Source organism: Haemaphysalis longicornis, unplaced genomic scaffold (assembly GCF_048455015.1).
Source record: "Haemaphysalis longicornis isolate Haplotype H1 unplaced genomic scaffold, Haemaphysalis longicornis Haplotype H1 scaffold_7, whole genome shotgun sequence".
In the NCBI taxonomy this organism is placed as follows: Eukaryota; Metazoa; Arthropoda; class Arachnida; order Ixodida; family Ixodidae; genus Haemaphysalis; species Haemaphysalis longicornis.
In genome coordinates this window covers 165,210,920-165,227,724 of record NW_027526422.1, presented here as the reverse complement: position 1 = coordinate 165,227,724, position 16,805 = coordinate 165,210,920, and the positions used below count along the sequence as shown (strand labels likewise).

The following is a 16,805-nucleotide window of genomic DNA, read 5'->3' as shown; positions in this document are numbered from 1 at the left end:
TATGCAAAAAAAAAGGTGGGGACAGTGACGTGCAGTTTTTGTCTACTTCGCAGCTTTGCCTACGGCACAGCGCAAGAGTATTGTAAAATTTCCTAAAGGCATCAATTCCACGAGAATGATAGTAAGCACAACAAGAATGTCAGGTTATACAATGAAAAAAGTTAAAAAAAGCGCGTGAAATCGTACAAGACAGTACTTTGTTCTCAATAAGGACGACTCCTGTCTTGTTATCAGCGAATATGACTACCGCATGATTCGTAATGTCAGTCAGGTACTTTGAACACAGCTTCATAGCTTGTTTAAAAAGCTAGAATTGAAGAACATTTAAATAAAAGTTGTGTTTTATTCAGAGTTACCTCGTGATAAACGAAAGACATGCCGCTTTCGTTTTTCTTCAACCTTCGGTACGCGATAACCCTAAAGGCAGTTAATCACACTCCTGGAAACACGTTCTAATATTTTCTTCCCAGTGAAGTCAGCGGTTTAGATACGCCTCCGTGCTAGGCGCAACGTTTCCGCGTGTGGTCCTCCTAGCGCTCATGTATAAAATGGCTTTTCTTCGCATTCTGCGGCATCATCATGGCTAGTTGCACCTTTTACAACCTTCTCAGAGGCAAAACAAAATTTTGAGAGTTGCGTTTTTGTTCATTTTTTTGTGAGTGAGTGTAGATACTCTAACCGAGATTCTCTCGGGGGTACCAATTTTTCCAGCAGATAAACACACAAGCGTGAATACAAAAAAAAAGTTTTAACGGCGTGCCGATAGCCGTGCTTGAGTCCGCTCTGGCGCTTACAGAACGGAGGGTACGCATTGACCTTCGGATGTTTACCACAACCCCTACTCAGCAACAAATCCGCCTGCCGCCTTCAAAGGCTGTCCTCGCCGGCTGTAGGTTTATGGCCGAACAGCCTTGAAGATGATTTTGTTATAATTGTCCTTTTCATGTCATATACATAGTCTAAATATTTGCGTTTTACAAAGACCCTGGTCTATAGAAGTATTGTGTTCCTAATAAAACTCCGTAGCAGCTGGCTGTAATATTTTTTCTTGTAACCAAGTGCAACCGTTGCCTTTGCATGCATCAAGAGTCGGTTCATCTTAATTACTGCGAACACTTTCTGAATTGTTTCCTTGTTCAATAAGTTACAACAAACATTTAATTACAAAACGGCCAAAACCTTTGGTAGAGATTGTGGTAATGGTAAATAAAAACGGAAAAAATACAGCATAATATTACTAACCACTTCTGTATAAATGAACTCATAGAAAAAACACGCGTGCCATCAGCGTTGTATTTATAATTACAAGCATTTATACATAACAAGGTACCATAGGCGTTTGCGGCATGGTGATAGAAAAAATGATAGTTTTCAAATTTATAAAATGCAAATGATTTTTGTTTAGGTGATGCCAAGTTATATCTAAACAGCGGAGAAAGCCTGCAGTAAAGGTGTGTGCTTGTATCACATGAATGTAAGCAGCACTGCATTTATTTGAGTAAAATATTAGGCAATCGACTGAGTATTTACAACATTTAGGCATGCCATATTTATTGGCTGTTTCTCGCTCTGCTTCCTGTATTATTCCCACCGTACAATACGCTGATAATAGTGAATATAACACTATATCAATTTACATGAAGTCGTACTACCATAAAAGGGTTATATGACGCGCGCTCAAAGGGTGGGTGAGGCCTGTCAGAGATAAGTTACAAACATTTCTGGCAAATTATACCTCAAACACTTTCACAAAATAAACATGAGGCGCAATGCCAACTTACGCAATTGATAAGCTCCGTTAGACAAGCACCAGTGCTTGTCAATAAAGGTCAAGCTCTGTGTTTTGAACGGGTAGCATTTAGTTTTATTAGACGCTGGAGGAGTCCTGGGGGGTTGACTGACCCTATTTAGGTTCAGTGTTATTGAGGCGACTCAAATGTTTTGCCAACAAGCATTTGTCATTCAAGATCTCTTCACTTCTTGTTTACCCGCTGTTTCACAAAGTTTCACATAGGCGCAAAAGTGACAGCCTGGATTTACAACAACCCAGTGAGCAGACTAGGTTTTTCAAACAGTACTCAACGAAACCATGGATCACTTCCATGTTGTGAGGCAAGTTATAGAAAATTTGCAGAATTCACTAAACCCCTTTACATGACATTCTAAGACTATGAGAAATCGTTTAATTCCGTACTCACTACAACTGTGCTAGAAGCACTAAAAGACAAGTGAATAGAGGAGACCTACATAAGTCTTCTAGAAAACATGTATAAGGAATGCACGCGTAGGATAACCTTCCACAAGCAAGGGATCAATTCCCGAACCGAAATTGAGTAAAACAGGGAGATACCACCCCGCCAAACTATTCACAAACATAGGATAAAGGATAACATAAGAATACTTGACCCATTTGAGGTTTGCGGATGATATAGTGTTGCTGAGAGAAACTGCAGCACAGTTGCAAACGACGCTTGATGAATTACAATCAGAAACCACTACCGTGGGGCTAAAAATAAATATGAATAAATTTAAAGTAATCAAGAAAGAAATCCCAAAAACGTCCCCTTCAGCTCAGGAAGAGAAACACAAGAAAAAGTAAAATATATCTACCTAGCACAGATGCTCATTGTTGACCCCAACGACGACAGAAAAATCTGGTGGAGATTATGCATGGGTTGGGGAGCACTCGCCAAGCGCACCTAAATAATAAAAAATAGGCTATTTCTGCCTCTCAAAGGGAAACTATACAACCAGTGCATATTCCCGGTTGCGAAATACAGTGCTCACACTTCGCGCGTTACCAAACAACAAGTAAGCAATGTTAGGTCTGTACAGGACAGGGAGCTCGTAATATTAGGAGTGACACCCAGAGACAGGAAAGCAGCTCTTTGGATCAGAGGAGAAGATATATTGGAAAATATCCTAGTTTATATAAAGAAAAATAAATTACTTTTGCTGTCTATTTAGTGCGACAAACCGACAACCAGTGGACAATTAGGGTAACAGAGTGGATACGAAGATATGGGACTAGAAAGTGGAAGGCCATTAATTCGATGGAGAGGTGAGATAAAACAAATTCGAGGGTAAACTGTGGACCCAAACAGAGCAGGGTAGGGCAAGTTGGAGGTCAATGGGAAATACCTTCGTCCTGCAGTTTACCCGAGTCGGTTACTGATGATGATGATGATTATGAATTGTGTTTCGCAAAAAGGGTTGAAAGATTTTGTGAAACAGCATCCTTTCTGCAGACAGCAGCACAAAAGGAGCTAGTTGGTTTGCAGAATGAGCTGCATGTTGCCGGGGACGCTGAATTCCTCCCATCTGGTTTCACTGAGTATAACAGTTTATGTTAGAGTTGTGTGTTCTATCCGGTCAAAGAAAGGGCACAGGCTTGCAAGGGCCAATATTCAGCATTAATACCGACCAAGTGTATACTACAACAAGAGAAATAATATAACAAAAAAATCTAATCAAGAATTTTAACTGTAAGCCTTTGCAGCTATCATCGGAGAGGATAGGTCGATGGTTCGATGGCATACCATCTTTTCAGGTGGTGTAGGGGAAAAATACAACGCAGGTTCCTGAACAAGCTAAAAAAAGTAGCGACAATCCACCATATGAATGTGGTTTGAAATCAAAGCTGTAAACGGCACCGTCAAAAATTACCCTTGCGACGTCACTTAAATTCACTCACGTCGATCTACAAATAGTGAAACCAGAGAGAAGCGAAATGCACCTAAACAAAGCCTCTATTAATTGAAAGAAATATTCTTGGTAAAGTTAAAATAATGCATCATGCATGAACGGGGGTTGGTTGAATTGCATTGGTGTAGCACACGAGTGGAAACTCTTTTTTTATAAAATAACGCTCAAACCCGGTGTTGGACGATCTCACTTCTCACTGCCGTCGCGGACGGAGGCGAAGAGATCGGCGTTACAGACGGAGGAGGAGGAAATACGTCTATTCAGATTTACGAATGGCCCAGAGTGCGGCCCAGGGGAGGGGTTCCCTGTTCAGTGTAGCCCATATTCAGTCCGCGCCGGGTGGGCTCTGTCCACCAGCCTAAGCTGGGTAGGCACACGGGGGCTGTACAGCAGTATCTCCCGTTGCTCTTGTTCGGTAGTTGACCGAAAGAGAGAAGGGTGCTCAGGGATAAAGTCGCACACCCCTATTATGCGGCAGTGTTCCTACTTCTGAGCCAAATTTACATTGAGCGTCATAGCGATTCGGGTGCATTAGTTGAAGACGCGTCGGGTGTGGGATTGTATGAGCCGTTGTATGATTTTATGAGCCGTTGGGTAGTTTATTGTTCCATGGAAAAGTCAGGGTAAGGAGAAGGTAGGGTCTGTCTCAGAAGGCCATAATGCGGGGTTATATCCCCTAACGAGACAAGCGGGTGACTGTCCTGGTGCAGCTCTATAGAACCGGGCGTAAAAGCGCAGGCTTCTTGGTGGGTGTATTTGTTGCCCTCCATAGAAGCGTGAGCGGGTGCCCAGATGAGCGGAATGGAGCCATTTGGGGAGTAATTGTTCAGCAAACGCAGTGAAGGTCGGGACACCAAACCCAACTGGTAATTCCTGTGGGCTTGTTGGGAATCGGTGACTACCTTACGAACCCCTTCTTGAGTGAGAGCCAAGGCGATCGCTGCCTCTTCTGCTGCCGTCATGTCTTTGGACTTGACTGAGGCGCAAGCAAGGAAGTTGGTTCTGCAGGTAGCTACGGAGGTGGCATACTGCTGCCCTCGATGTTGGAAGGCGTCTGTGTAGATAACTGCATAATCCCCACCGAGGGTTGTGTTGAGCGCTTCAGACAGTGCTTGTCGGCGACCCTCTTCGGGTGAGGGGTTCATATCTCTAAGCAAAGGAGCATATTTAGTTCTTGTCGCCAAAAGTCCAGGAGTACATCAGGCGGAATGACATTATGTGCTGCCCAGCCAATCTGGTGAAGGATGCGGCGACCCGGGGCAGTGCTGCTCATTCGGAGCTTCTGAATAGAACGATGGCCCTCTATCAGCTCTTCCACCGTGTTGTATAGCCCCGTGCTAAGCAGCATCTCTGTGGGCGCACTCATGGGAAGACAAATGGCTCGCTCAACTACCTTTAAAACTATATAAAGCATCTTTATGTCCTCATTGCCGAGAAGAAGACAGGGGGTTAAGTAAGTGATTCTCGAGAGGGCAAAAGCTTGCACTAATCGAAAGGTATCGGTATCCTTCAGACCTCGATTCTTGTTTGGAAGTAGCGCCTGATCATGTGTATTATTTTAGTGATACTGTGTTTGAGGCGCTGCAAGTATACCTCACTCTTGGTGTTGACCGGAAGATGTACGCCTCTGATCTTGATGCTCGATCTTGGAGTGATGGCCGGGCCATCAAGGAATATTTGAATGTGTTCCGTGAGGTGTCGTTTGGCCTGAGGGCGGACGACAAGGAGGTGAAATTTTTACTTGAACACTTGAACGACAGGCTTTAGCCCATTGGCGTTATATACGTAAGATGCCATGGGTGGGCGTGAGCTTCCTTCATTCGCTATCGCGTGGCATTCAGGGAGAATGCAGGGGTTAAACCCATAAATGTGCTAGCTACTGCACCACTGGTCTTCCCCGTCTCCACGTGGGCTCGTAGCTAAATGGGTAACACAACTGGCTGTACATTTGTTACTGTATTAATTCCAGGTGCGATTCATGGCAGTGCCAGTAAATTCTTTTATTTGGTCGCGGGAGCTTCCTGTTGAAACCAACGGTCGCGAAAAAATCATTCGGGAGTAGGAGTAAAAGGCTTTGCTTTAAAATAAAAATGACGTTGCGTGAGCACTACGGCTGGAATCGGAGCAGTGGTCTATAAACGTCGATCTTTATTTTTTGACCTGGACAATGACCTGTGTAGTATTAACGCGATAGGGTTATCAGGCTCATTTTTCGACTCCCCCGTGGCTCCTAGCTATCCGCTATCATCCGTGCTCATCAGGCATCCCCTGGACAAGGGGATCCAATGATCTGGAAGAGAACGACGCAGTGACCACGAGTCACACAAAGAAACGTACCGTGCTCCTTGTGACGACGATTACCCCACTGGCCACCTTTAAAAGCATCAAGAAAAAATCTTATTCTAATACCTAGGAACACGACCTTTCCCTTCGCTTAAACAAGGTCTCAATGCCGAGGAATCACAAACTCTCTGAAACAAAAACCAACACATGTATGTGGAAATCTATCAGACATTATCTTAACATCAGACATAACACTATAACCTAAATCTCTGCTAAAATCGAGGAAGCATCCACCCTCTGCCATGCAACCTAACCGTGTCAATGGGTATGGTAAGGGGAGAACAACTGAAACATAGCATATTCCCCTTCTTCGAGACATGGGGGAAGCTTCTAGCAGCTCCTTACCTCAAGACCTGTGCGCGCTGATTGAGTGGGAAAGGGAAGGAGCTTGTGCATCAGGGGTGCCGTAAGCTGAGGTTCTCTCTTTGAGATCCCTGCCATCTCTTATCCCATTTCCCTAAACCACAACTATTTCTTCCGGAACAAACATCTTCGCGCTCGCTCTCTCTCTCCCTCTCTGAAAAAGATTAATTGTTCAGGCTGGCCTAGACGTGACAGAATAAGCACTTTGACACGGTAACACTGACGGCTCCTCGCTGGAACTGTTCCACACGTCGCATCCGCAAACCTCCAAGCTCAAATATTACGGCACAGAATCGCGGAGAGCCTTTGTCTTTCCTGGCCATGGTGATTAAAACACTCATTGATGGTGTTTTTCTTTTCGATTACGTTGAGTGCATAACGCAAGGTGATATCAAAAATAAACGTCTTGACTTTTCATGCAGCAACGGCGTACAAAAACGCCCCGTTGAATTTGAAGTATCGCTATTGCACCGTACATCTTAAGATCCAAACGTAGATGTCCCTTCAACATTTTTTGTAGGAGGTGCAATAAAGTAACGCTCCACCTAATTGATTCAAGAGTTCGACAAATTTTGTTTTTAAATAAAAAACATGAGTTACCTACTTACAAACCTTGGTGGGGATCTTTTTTGGCAATTAGTATTGTTCATGCCGTCCAAAGAGGCGCTGCTGAGTCACCTCCCGCTGCACCTTCTTAATCAGTTTTGGAATAATATTCCTAATTAAGGTGTGCATGGCTACAAATACAATAATTTTTAGAGAAAAAAATAAAAATCGTGTAGTCTTTATCCCCTCTCTCCTAGGTGAGATATGTGAGGCCTATCTCAAAACAGTAAATTCGGAAATTCTCTACAAGAAAAGCAGAAACGCCTCTTTTGCACCGGTAGGTCTTGCTTTGACAGCTTCCAGTACAATAAGAACCACCTGTTTTTATTTTTATGCAACGTGAAGCAAAGCACTGAACTTTCGCTGTAAGCAGAACCAAATGAAGAGTAGCTTTATGTGAGACAACGCCCATACATTAGTCATTGGCTTTAAACAGGTAAGATGGTACTGTTGATGTATTTAGAGGTGCAACATGATTTACTAACATTTCTGACAAATGCAGGCGCTTTTACGGTGTCAACGACCTCCAGTTTCCATCTGACTGGCGCCAGCGTGCATCAGTGCAGTGTGGAGAGGAGAAGAATGCGGACTCAAATTTCGTCAGTGGCCAATCACCGTACTTGTTTGACCTGACGAAAGATCCCTGCGAGCTGCACAACCTGGCTAGCAGTCACCCAAAGGTAAAAAAGCTGAAGAATAATTGCCTTTAGGATAGCAGTTCAACATGTACCTATTGCTTCCACTTATTTGACAAAGTTTGAGGACTTTTCAAGGTTGGTTCCACAGAGTACGAAACAGTGCAGGAACATAATTGGGACAAATGTCTGGTTGTGCGGCTGGGGCAATGTGTGATCATTGGGCCTAAATATGCGTGGCTGAATGCAACCTCACTGCTGCAATTGTGATAACTTCTGTTTACAAGAGTAAATGAAAGTGAGGCACATGCTGGATCTATTCAATTAAAATAGTTTAATTTATTTCTCTGTGTATTTGTATTGCCAAATAGTTCTGAAGGAGCAAAGAAAATATTCAGGGTGACCGTAGGTCTCAAAGACATGGGCTCGTCTTGGCCAAAATGCACTAAATGTAGTCGCGTCTTTTTCTTTGAACTTACTATAAAGTGAGCCTCGACAAATGGCCATGAAGTCAGTATAAAGGACAACTTCTCTTGTAAAACCACTTTTCATTTCTGAGCCTTAGACACCGGCTTAGGACATCCCATTTTGTTAGCACCAACAATGATGTACCTAATTCCTTTGAGAAGTCTGCTGAAATTTCTGCAAACGATAGGTGATACTAAGCTTTCTGTCAACGTCCCCTAATAATATCCGAGGCAGGGATGCTGACATCGCTTCTCAACCACCGACGGATACTGGTAAGAACATGGTAACATGATTTACGCACACCTTTATGATTCATGTCGCTGATCTGAGAATCTTCCAACCCGAAGTGCGCATGAACAGTAGTGTTTTAAATTGGGATAGTGTACCTTAATTCCTTGAGGCGGTCCTGCAGCCGTTCTGACTGCGCTGTTACAAAGGCCGCCATGACGTTCTGTAATATCCTCAAGGCTTTGTGCACGCAACCCCTAACACCCTCTAGAACCAAAACAAGCAGTTTGTTTTTGCTGTACACAGCCAGTTATTCTGCCATTAGCCTCATGTGAGAAAGATGGCCTGGAATGCTGATTCATGGCCCTCTACGACAAGAAACGTTTTTGTTTGCAATAGCTTGTGGGACGCTTTCTGTGGCACATTGAGGACGAGGCACGCACACTTTTGCTCACGTGGTTCGCGTAATCTAATTCGCAAAGTAAATTATTACCCACCCTCCTTCATAAAACGCCAATAAAACGCAAAATAGTAAACAAATGTGGCCGTGCTAAGTATTAGGATATTAAGTAATCAACCATTGCAAAGTGAAAATTTTAGGTTAAAATAAATAAATATCTCACAATGTAATTAAAGCAGTGTTATGATTTTTGTAACTCCAAGTATTCTTGATCACATCTGTGCCCTTCCGAGTAACATACGCTGGATGTCTCGACTAAGAAATTAGCACGACTCTCAGCTAAAAGACTCCGCAAGGTTCGTTCCCCCATCATGGGGTAACACTGGAATGTGTTTCATTTATCTCGGTAATTAGAGCGGCTGCATAATTTACTTCAACTGGAGTTGTCCGTTCCCCCCCCCCCCCCCAGAAATTTATAACAACTCGCACATTATTAGCTGGGTCAGATATGATTCGTACGGCAGAGCGAGTGGAATTTGTGCGCAGCAACTTCCTTGTTAAGAAAAGACAATGGAACGACAAGAAGCATAAAAGCAGACAATCATTCACCTTGGGCATGTTTAAAAATATTCAGGCATAATGCATGCCTTCCAAATGAAGCTCTGCGGTCTTCAGACAGTGTTTTAATTATATATCTGATTGATCATGGGCAGGGGAAATTCTAACCTGGCATTTGTCGAGAACAGTTTATAAAAATTGTATTACTGCATGTATTGTCCAACACCAGCCCCCCAAATGTAACTAACTACCCCCTAACTACCCCATTGGGGAGTCGTTTTCTTTCATAAAACGCGCGTTTATTTTACAACAGCTAGTCTGTTCGTGGGCGATGCTTTAATAGGACGAATTCGGCTAACGCGGTGGAGGTGATGAGTAGGAAGCATGGGCGTGCAAAAACTAGAACAAGCGCCAAGTGCACCAGCAGGCAGTTAAAAAAATTCTTGTAGGAGACGCCCATATAGCCAAAGATTTCGTAAACTAATGATTTTTGTCGCAATGTTTACACTCGTGAACATTGTTGAGCAAAAAGAAAACATTAGGCCTATTTCATGCAAGGCAACACTACATAAGAGATACCTTAATTTACCAAATGATATGCAGTGATTTAAGTGATATCAATGTGTTTTTATATGTGTTATTTAAAATACGTGGCTGCTTCATTTTTGCTATAGCAAATGATAAATATGCCGTAAAAGAACGAAAGAGGTCACAGGGACTCCTTGGGGGATTGTTTTAGCTTTAAATGTAACAAAAGATCTCCAGTAGATGGCGTGAGGAATTTAACTCGGCAAAAATGAATTGGAGCGAACTGGAATCCATTCAATGGCTTTTACAAGTTCCATGAAGCTTAAACTTGCTATAACGAAAGATCAACGTTCGGGACGTTAGGCACCCAATCTGGGCTAATATGTGTTTGTGAAAATAAGATGTAAATTTGTTTGTGAAAATAAGTCCTGTGAAAATAAGAGTTTTTATTGTTTTGAACATAACTGAGAAAGCGCCCTATACACGCCCTGTTGTATTGCCTGTGCACCAGAATTTTTGGCGGTGCTGCAATATCATTCAGTGAGCACCGTGATATGGCCTCGGCTGGGAAGTAACTGGTGTGGCGCATAAAGTAAATTTGGCTTGTTACAACTACCACCTCTAGTAGGTACGTCAAACACTGCCTCACCATTTGTTTCCCATGAAACTGTTAAACAGGCGGTTGCTTCAAGGCCTAATGTCCTCCACAATGTAAGCTAGCCAGCAGTGAAAAAAAAACGGATCGCGCCGTTGTCTTGCCCAGGGCATTTACTGAAATGAGGCGCTACAATTACCTGTTCAGTGTTTTAGCGGTACTAATCAAGCTGAAAGAATACTTTCAAGCGCCGTTATGAACAGCTCATAGCGACAACACAAATATATATTTTGCCTGCAGTTGGTTTCCATCCTGGAAAAGACTATGGCAAGCTACGCTGCAACTGCCGTCCCACCAGAAAATCTTCCAGTGGATGAGAACGGCTACCCTGAAAATCTCAATGGACTGTGGGGGCCTTGGATGTAGCGCAATCCGCTTCTCGAATGGCCGTGTTTAACTCACGAAAACAGACTACAGTGTGCCACGTAAGCGTGAAGCCATCCGGGAAGTGTCCTGAGTTTAGGAGTAGGACGCTTTCGTGTAGCTCAATCAAAGTCAATAAAGCTTTAACTCTATGAACTCGTATAGCGTTCTGCTTGATGTGTTTATTGACGATGGTAGCTATGTTTAGTTAAGAATGTGAATATTCAATATTTCGACAGACCATTTGCCGAAATGTTCATTTTTGAAGCGCAGTTTCACACCAACAAAACGGACTTTATCTCCTAAGACGAAATGCGATTTTTGAAAAAAAAAACAAATTCGCCTCTTCCGACGTCCAATCTGAACGCCTTGCTTCCAGTACTGTCCACATGTTAACGTTTAAAAGACTGAAGGACATCTTCTGGCGCTTAGCACACGTTCTCACTTGTGCAATACTTAATTGCTAGACCAATAGAGGGATACTCACGCAAAACGTGAGTAACATGGAGAGCGCGTAATCAGGTAGTGCTGGTTTATGCGCTTTATACAAGTATGTGTGCTTGAACATCTGTGTAAACGACTGCCTAATGCTCGGATATATGAACCGCAATGAGTCCTCACACTGCATACAGAAAGTGTTTGACAGCGGAGCATTTCTAGGCTAATTTCCCCTTTTCTGTGTGTGTTGTCTTAACTCTCCATGCGGTGTTTTCTGCACATGCCATGCAGCAGGTATTCTCGTATCACGCTGTCTGCATAGCATCTCCCTTCGGCAAACTGTCCGTCTGCGGGGCTTCACATTTTGCATAAATGGCATTTATTGCGAGTGAAAAGATATCTCTCGAGAAACGTATACGTGTTTATATCTTCATCCTACCATAATGAGGTTGGTGTGAGCTTTGTTAAAGTCCTTTGCGGTGTTGCACAGTGAACCGTACTCATACAGGAAAAACGTTAGTACCAATCCACTGTGCGAAAGTGGATGGTCAGCTGAGCTGTCTGTCTGTTACTCTGGTAACTGAACCGACGTCCACGCGCAATCACATATGGTCACACGCCGCATAAGCTATACGAATAGGTTTGTCAGAAACTCCCGCTAAAACCGGCTCGCCACGCCAAGAAAAGGTTCAGCGGAATGGTAAGCACGCCGATATGTTTTACATCCCGCCACGCGGTATTCGAGGTCTCGACACTCGTCGTGGTCACCCGCGCGCGTACACACAAATACGGTTATTATTCACATCCTGCTCACCGCGCAGCATCTGGGAGGAAAATGATCTGCGAGAATGGTGATGAATATGTGGTTTAACGCGCCGAAGCAGCACAGGCTATCTGGCACGCTACCAGATGGCTCAGAATTATTTTGCAACCCGAGCATCTCTAACGCACGCCGAAATCTCGACACACGGGATTTTTGCTTTTCACCGCCATCAGAAAAACGCAGACGCATCCTTAGGCTCAACAGCACAACGCCTTAGCAGCACAACCCGGAAATCCGAGGATCTGCAAGAAACTTTCTCAGCAAAAAAGTTTCACGTCACCAGTACCAATTTATTTCTGCGAACAGCCTTCTGAAAATGTTGGCAAAAATGTGATTGCTTAGATCGGCTAATCAGAACATGAAGTCTTACACCCCATGGACGCCCAGAGGACAATCCTAAGCGTAAAGACGGCCAGGAATATGTCACTAACAAAAGAGCAATACAACAGGTAGTGACGTCGTGATTATCTTCATGTAGCGGAACTAGCATCACCTTCACTGGTTCCTGGCGTGGAGCGCGATCTGTGTCAACTACAGAATAGGTCGAACCCGCCTGCGCGCCTTAGGAGTAGCATGTCCCCACTACTCGCAGATCCGGGCTGGTTCGCGTATGTAGGAGGCTACGCTCACCAATTAGCCCCATGGCTTCTTCCAACAAGTTGGTGACTCGAACATCCACAAGTTAGTAACCCTGGTGTTACTCGCTTGGGACCCGGCTAGCTTCTCGCTAGGATGGCGATGTAGGGACCACCGACATTAGAGTTCCAGCCACGCTATCTTCTAGAATCGTCTATAAAGCTCAAGCATTCAAATCAGTAACGTCCTCATACAGACTATCAATAATTGCATCATCTGGTAAACGCTCGCAGTTGAGCTCAGTTGCGCCATCGCCAAACGACTGCGAACCGCAACCTATCGCCACTCTGCCATGCCCGCACACCACGTCTTCAGTGACGACCATCATCCTCCTGTAGCACATAAGGTTGCCGAAAGGCCTGAGGACATTTCGCCGAGGCATATTGTGCTCCATCCACCATCGGCGTCGAGCTATGCCACTCACTTCGACCCCCTCAGTAGCATGTTTAAACAGGCAGCATTGTGTTCCAGCGACAGGTCTTGCAGCTGATGCCATCGCCGAAGCCCATCGGTATCAGCCTGCGCCACCCGTTGCTACTAGCCCACGCCGGCGGTTCCGGTGGCCGACGTTGCTATATGGTCGCCTCTTCATTTGAATCGTAGTCACCTCATACACCTCGTGACAGGTAGTTTTCATCACAACGTTACCCCAATGCCGCGCTGTACGGTAGTCTCAGCATGATTAGAGTGAGAACCTAGCAGCCTCAGTAGGCCAGGCCATACTCACGTGTCCCGTTCTGCAGAAATACACAACACAGGCTTTTCAAGGGTGAAAAGTAACTAATAATGTCGACTACATTCCGGCCACCTAACTGGCAAAGAAGCCCCAAAATATTTGTGCCCTCAATCAAGTTGACAACGCACCTGCGACTACGGTTCTGCCGCAGACGTCACGTGAGCAATCAGAGCCCGGGAAAATGGCAACGCACGTTCACCTTCATGACTGCTCGATGCCGTCATCAATTCGACATGCATTTGGCAGTCGGTGCCGACGAAGCCACGGAGGTCTCCACCCGCCCTTCACAAAGACGAGTGTTGTTGCTTGTACAAATGCTACGCACAACCAAGGGCAGTCAGGGCTGTCTTGCGCAAGCTCTGTGGCACTCTCGCTGTCGACGACGATGCCGGTGTTGTTGTGATACTCATAGAAATTTCTTGACTTCGACGTTTCGCTATAGCAGCGGCCAAGTGCTAATTTGTTTGCACTTGGAACATGTGAAACAATGCTACAGTAGATACTATGTAAACGCCACCCTCATGGCTGTAAACGTGCTCCTACCGATAGCACACTCGCGACATGAGCACTTTGCCCAAAACTGCTGTGAAAAGACGAGTCGAACCATAATTATCAATTAATGTATACCGCGGTAGAGGCTCGTTCCCCTTTCAGTTCGGGAGTGCTAAACCTGCACGATCTCGGCCTCTCCTCCATAAGCAACCATGACCAGCTAAGACCTTCCAACGTTTTTTAGATGCGAAGCATCTCTTGCACTCAGCTCCGTAGTCCGTCGTCAGCCGTCCGTCCATCCACCAGCCAAGGAAGACACCGGAGACTTCCGCTCCAGGAGCTGTTTAAGGGGAAGCGTGCTAGTCTCGTGCCGGTCCAGAAAGACACTGGCAACACTGTCGCTCCAGCATCTCGTGGTCGTGGCTACGTCCCTCCCTGGTTGTGGCGCCGTCCACACCCCCACTGCGCATGCTCGACTCATCTCGGGCCTGCCCAGGAAGACACCGGTAACACTGTCGCGCCAGGAGCCATTAAAGGGTAAGACACCACCGGGGGTTCAGCCAGCGAGCATGCGCTGTGGGGTGTGGACCGCGCAACTACGACAAGGGAGGGACATAGCCCCGTCGCATTTAATAAAATTACACCTTCTTTCCAAGGGATCCCTGGGTAGTAGGCGAAACAACCATGGGCTCAACACAATTTCCCATTTCGTAGTTCCAGTAAGTGAAGAGTGTGGTAGTTACCATGGAAACCAAACTGTAAATATAACGGTACCTACGTACCTCAACATAATGGAAACGACAAACTGAAAACTAATGGGCACTTGAATCGACACCAGGGCTGCTTTCCATACTACTCAGGATTCCCCTACGGGAAGATGGTGCAATGCTTGCACACTGTGCATAGAATGTGTTATATATGTGTTATCATCATGCACGTTGCTAAGTTCGAGGCCAGTAAGTGCTGCATAAGCATCTTCATGTTGCGCCCCAACATTCATCAGCAGCAGCGATTTATGGTCTGGAGCCTCAGCACTGCCACTTGACAGAGCAGATCGGACATGACTGCGTGTCTTGGCAGTGGCATGTCTTCGCCGCTGACAGATCTGGCCACGCTTGTGCACCCGTATTATTATTGGATGACTCCCTTCATCTGTGGAGCCCACGGCTCGTTCCAATGGAGAAAAGAATGTGTTGAAACTGGCTATTGAGAGCAGGTACGCATTGTTTGAACAGCGTGCCCGTGATAAAATTGACCGAATATTGTTGAGCACATAGATTGTCGGCAGTAGTAGCAAAATAGGTTTCTATATACCCGGTAGTCGTTAAGTGTAGATTTTTAACAAAACATTCGAGGCGGAACGACTAACATTTGATGCGGACAAAGTTGAGCAAGAAAAGGAAAGTATGCTCTCGAGGGTGCTCTGCTCTTCCAGTGTTCTCTCTGTCTGTAACTTCACGTCCGTATCAACAATTGTGAAAAACAGTCTGCCACAATTTCAATTGCTTTTGGACAAAATAGGTGTACCCTGAAGAAACATCAAGATAAAAATTATTAACAAAATATACCCACTCTCCTGGAGGAAACAAACCTTCGATCAGATCCGGAACGCCCGATTTTTGTTTTTGTCAATAGACCTGAAGAGTGGGTATTCGCTGGTGGAGGTCGACAAGCATGACAGAAAAGACGGTCTTTATTGCCCTATTTCGATGAAAATACAACAACGCAAGCAAGGATGCTGTTGTGAATACAAAGCACATACATTTACACTATTTACAGAGAACCATGTTCTCTTAGGCAATCTTGTCACCTTGTCTAGTAGTCTTCGTCATCTCCTGCGTGTGCATCTCGTGGGCTATGTGCCTTCCTCAAACTTGTGTTCCTCGGAAGTTACAGCTTCCTACCACCCGACAAGAGTTCACGGCAGCGATGATGGTGTCTGATCAGTTCGCCGCCTGTGTCCTTCCACAGGCTGAATTATTCGTTTTTCTGATCTTCGGGCCTCCCTTTCGTCTAGAGTTTGCTTTTCGTCTGACTTTCGACATGTGCTTTCGCATCACGACTACCTTAGGTGATGAGTGACAGGCATGTTTTCGGGCGAAGTTTCTTGTGCTCGCTGACTTGGGCGATATTCGCTTCTTCGAGGTCTTGAGTTTGCTCCTCCAAACTCGGTGTGAAACGTTTTTCAAATCAAATCAAACCAATTTATTCCAACATATAGTCCTGAGGACCATGAACGAAAAGCCTCAGAAAGGGCTTGACAGGGTCTACGGCCCCTATACAAAGCAGATGCAACCAGAACAGAGAGAAAATTTACACTCATGTAACACCCGGTTGGTTAGCAGTCATGATACATCATAAAATTCCCACATTCGACACATCATAACATTCACACATTTGGTACATAAAATAATTCACATGCATGAAGCGGATGATACATGAACAGTCTGATATACTTGGTACATTGTTCACATGAAATGGCAACTTATAACTGATTGTTCGGTTCGGTATATGCAGCGGTCAACTCGGCGAATATTTCCCGGATACATTTTAAGCTGAAGTTCGGAAATACTCCATAGTACGTTGTTTTTTATTTTAACATTCGTTTGGTAGCGTTTGAGCAGCAAGGATTTATAGAAATGGGTAACTGGTAATAACTTCCATGTTGCGTGTTCTGTGAAGTGTCGTGGCAACACTAATTTCTTCCGGTTTCTCTCATTCCCGAGCTCGTTTAAAGGCATTGTTGATACTCGATCTCCTCGTGCGGGCAGCAGTGTTACTTGATGAACCCTTTCCGGAAGACGATTTGTAGCCTTTTCCAATGGGCA

At 44.8% G+C, this 16,805-nt stretch overlaps 1 protein-coding gene across 1 annotated transcript in view; it reads left to right on the top strand.

The window, feature by feature from the left end:
* Positions 1-11,008, top strand: part of LOC144145437 (arylsulfatase B-like) — a 52,163-nt gene extending 41,155 nt beyond the window's left edge. The window contains exons 10-11 of the mRNA XM_077677057.1: positions 7,520-7,697; positions 10,730-11,008. Coding sequence (XP_077533183.1) covers positions 7,520-7,697; positions 10,730-10,855 — 304 coding nt within the window. The 3' untranslated portion in view covers positions 10,856-11,008. The remainder of the gene's footprint in view (positions 1-7,519; positions 7,698-10,729) is intronic.
* Positions 11,009-16,805: the final 5,797 nt, after the last annotated feature.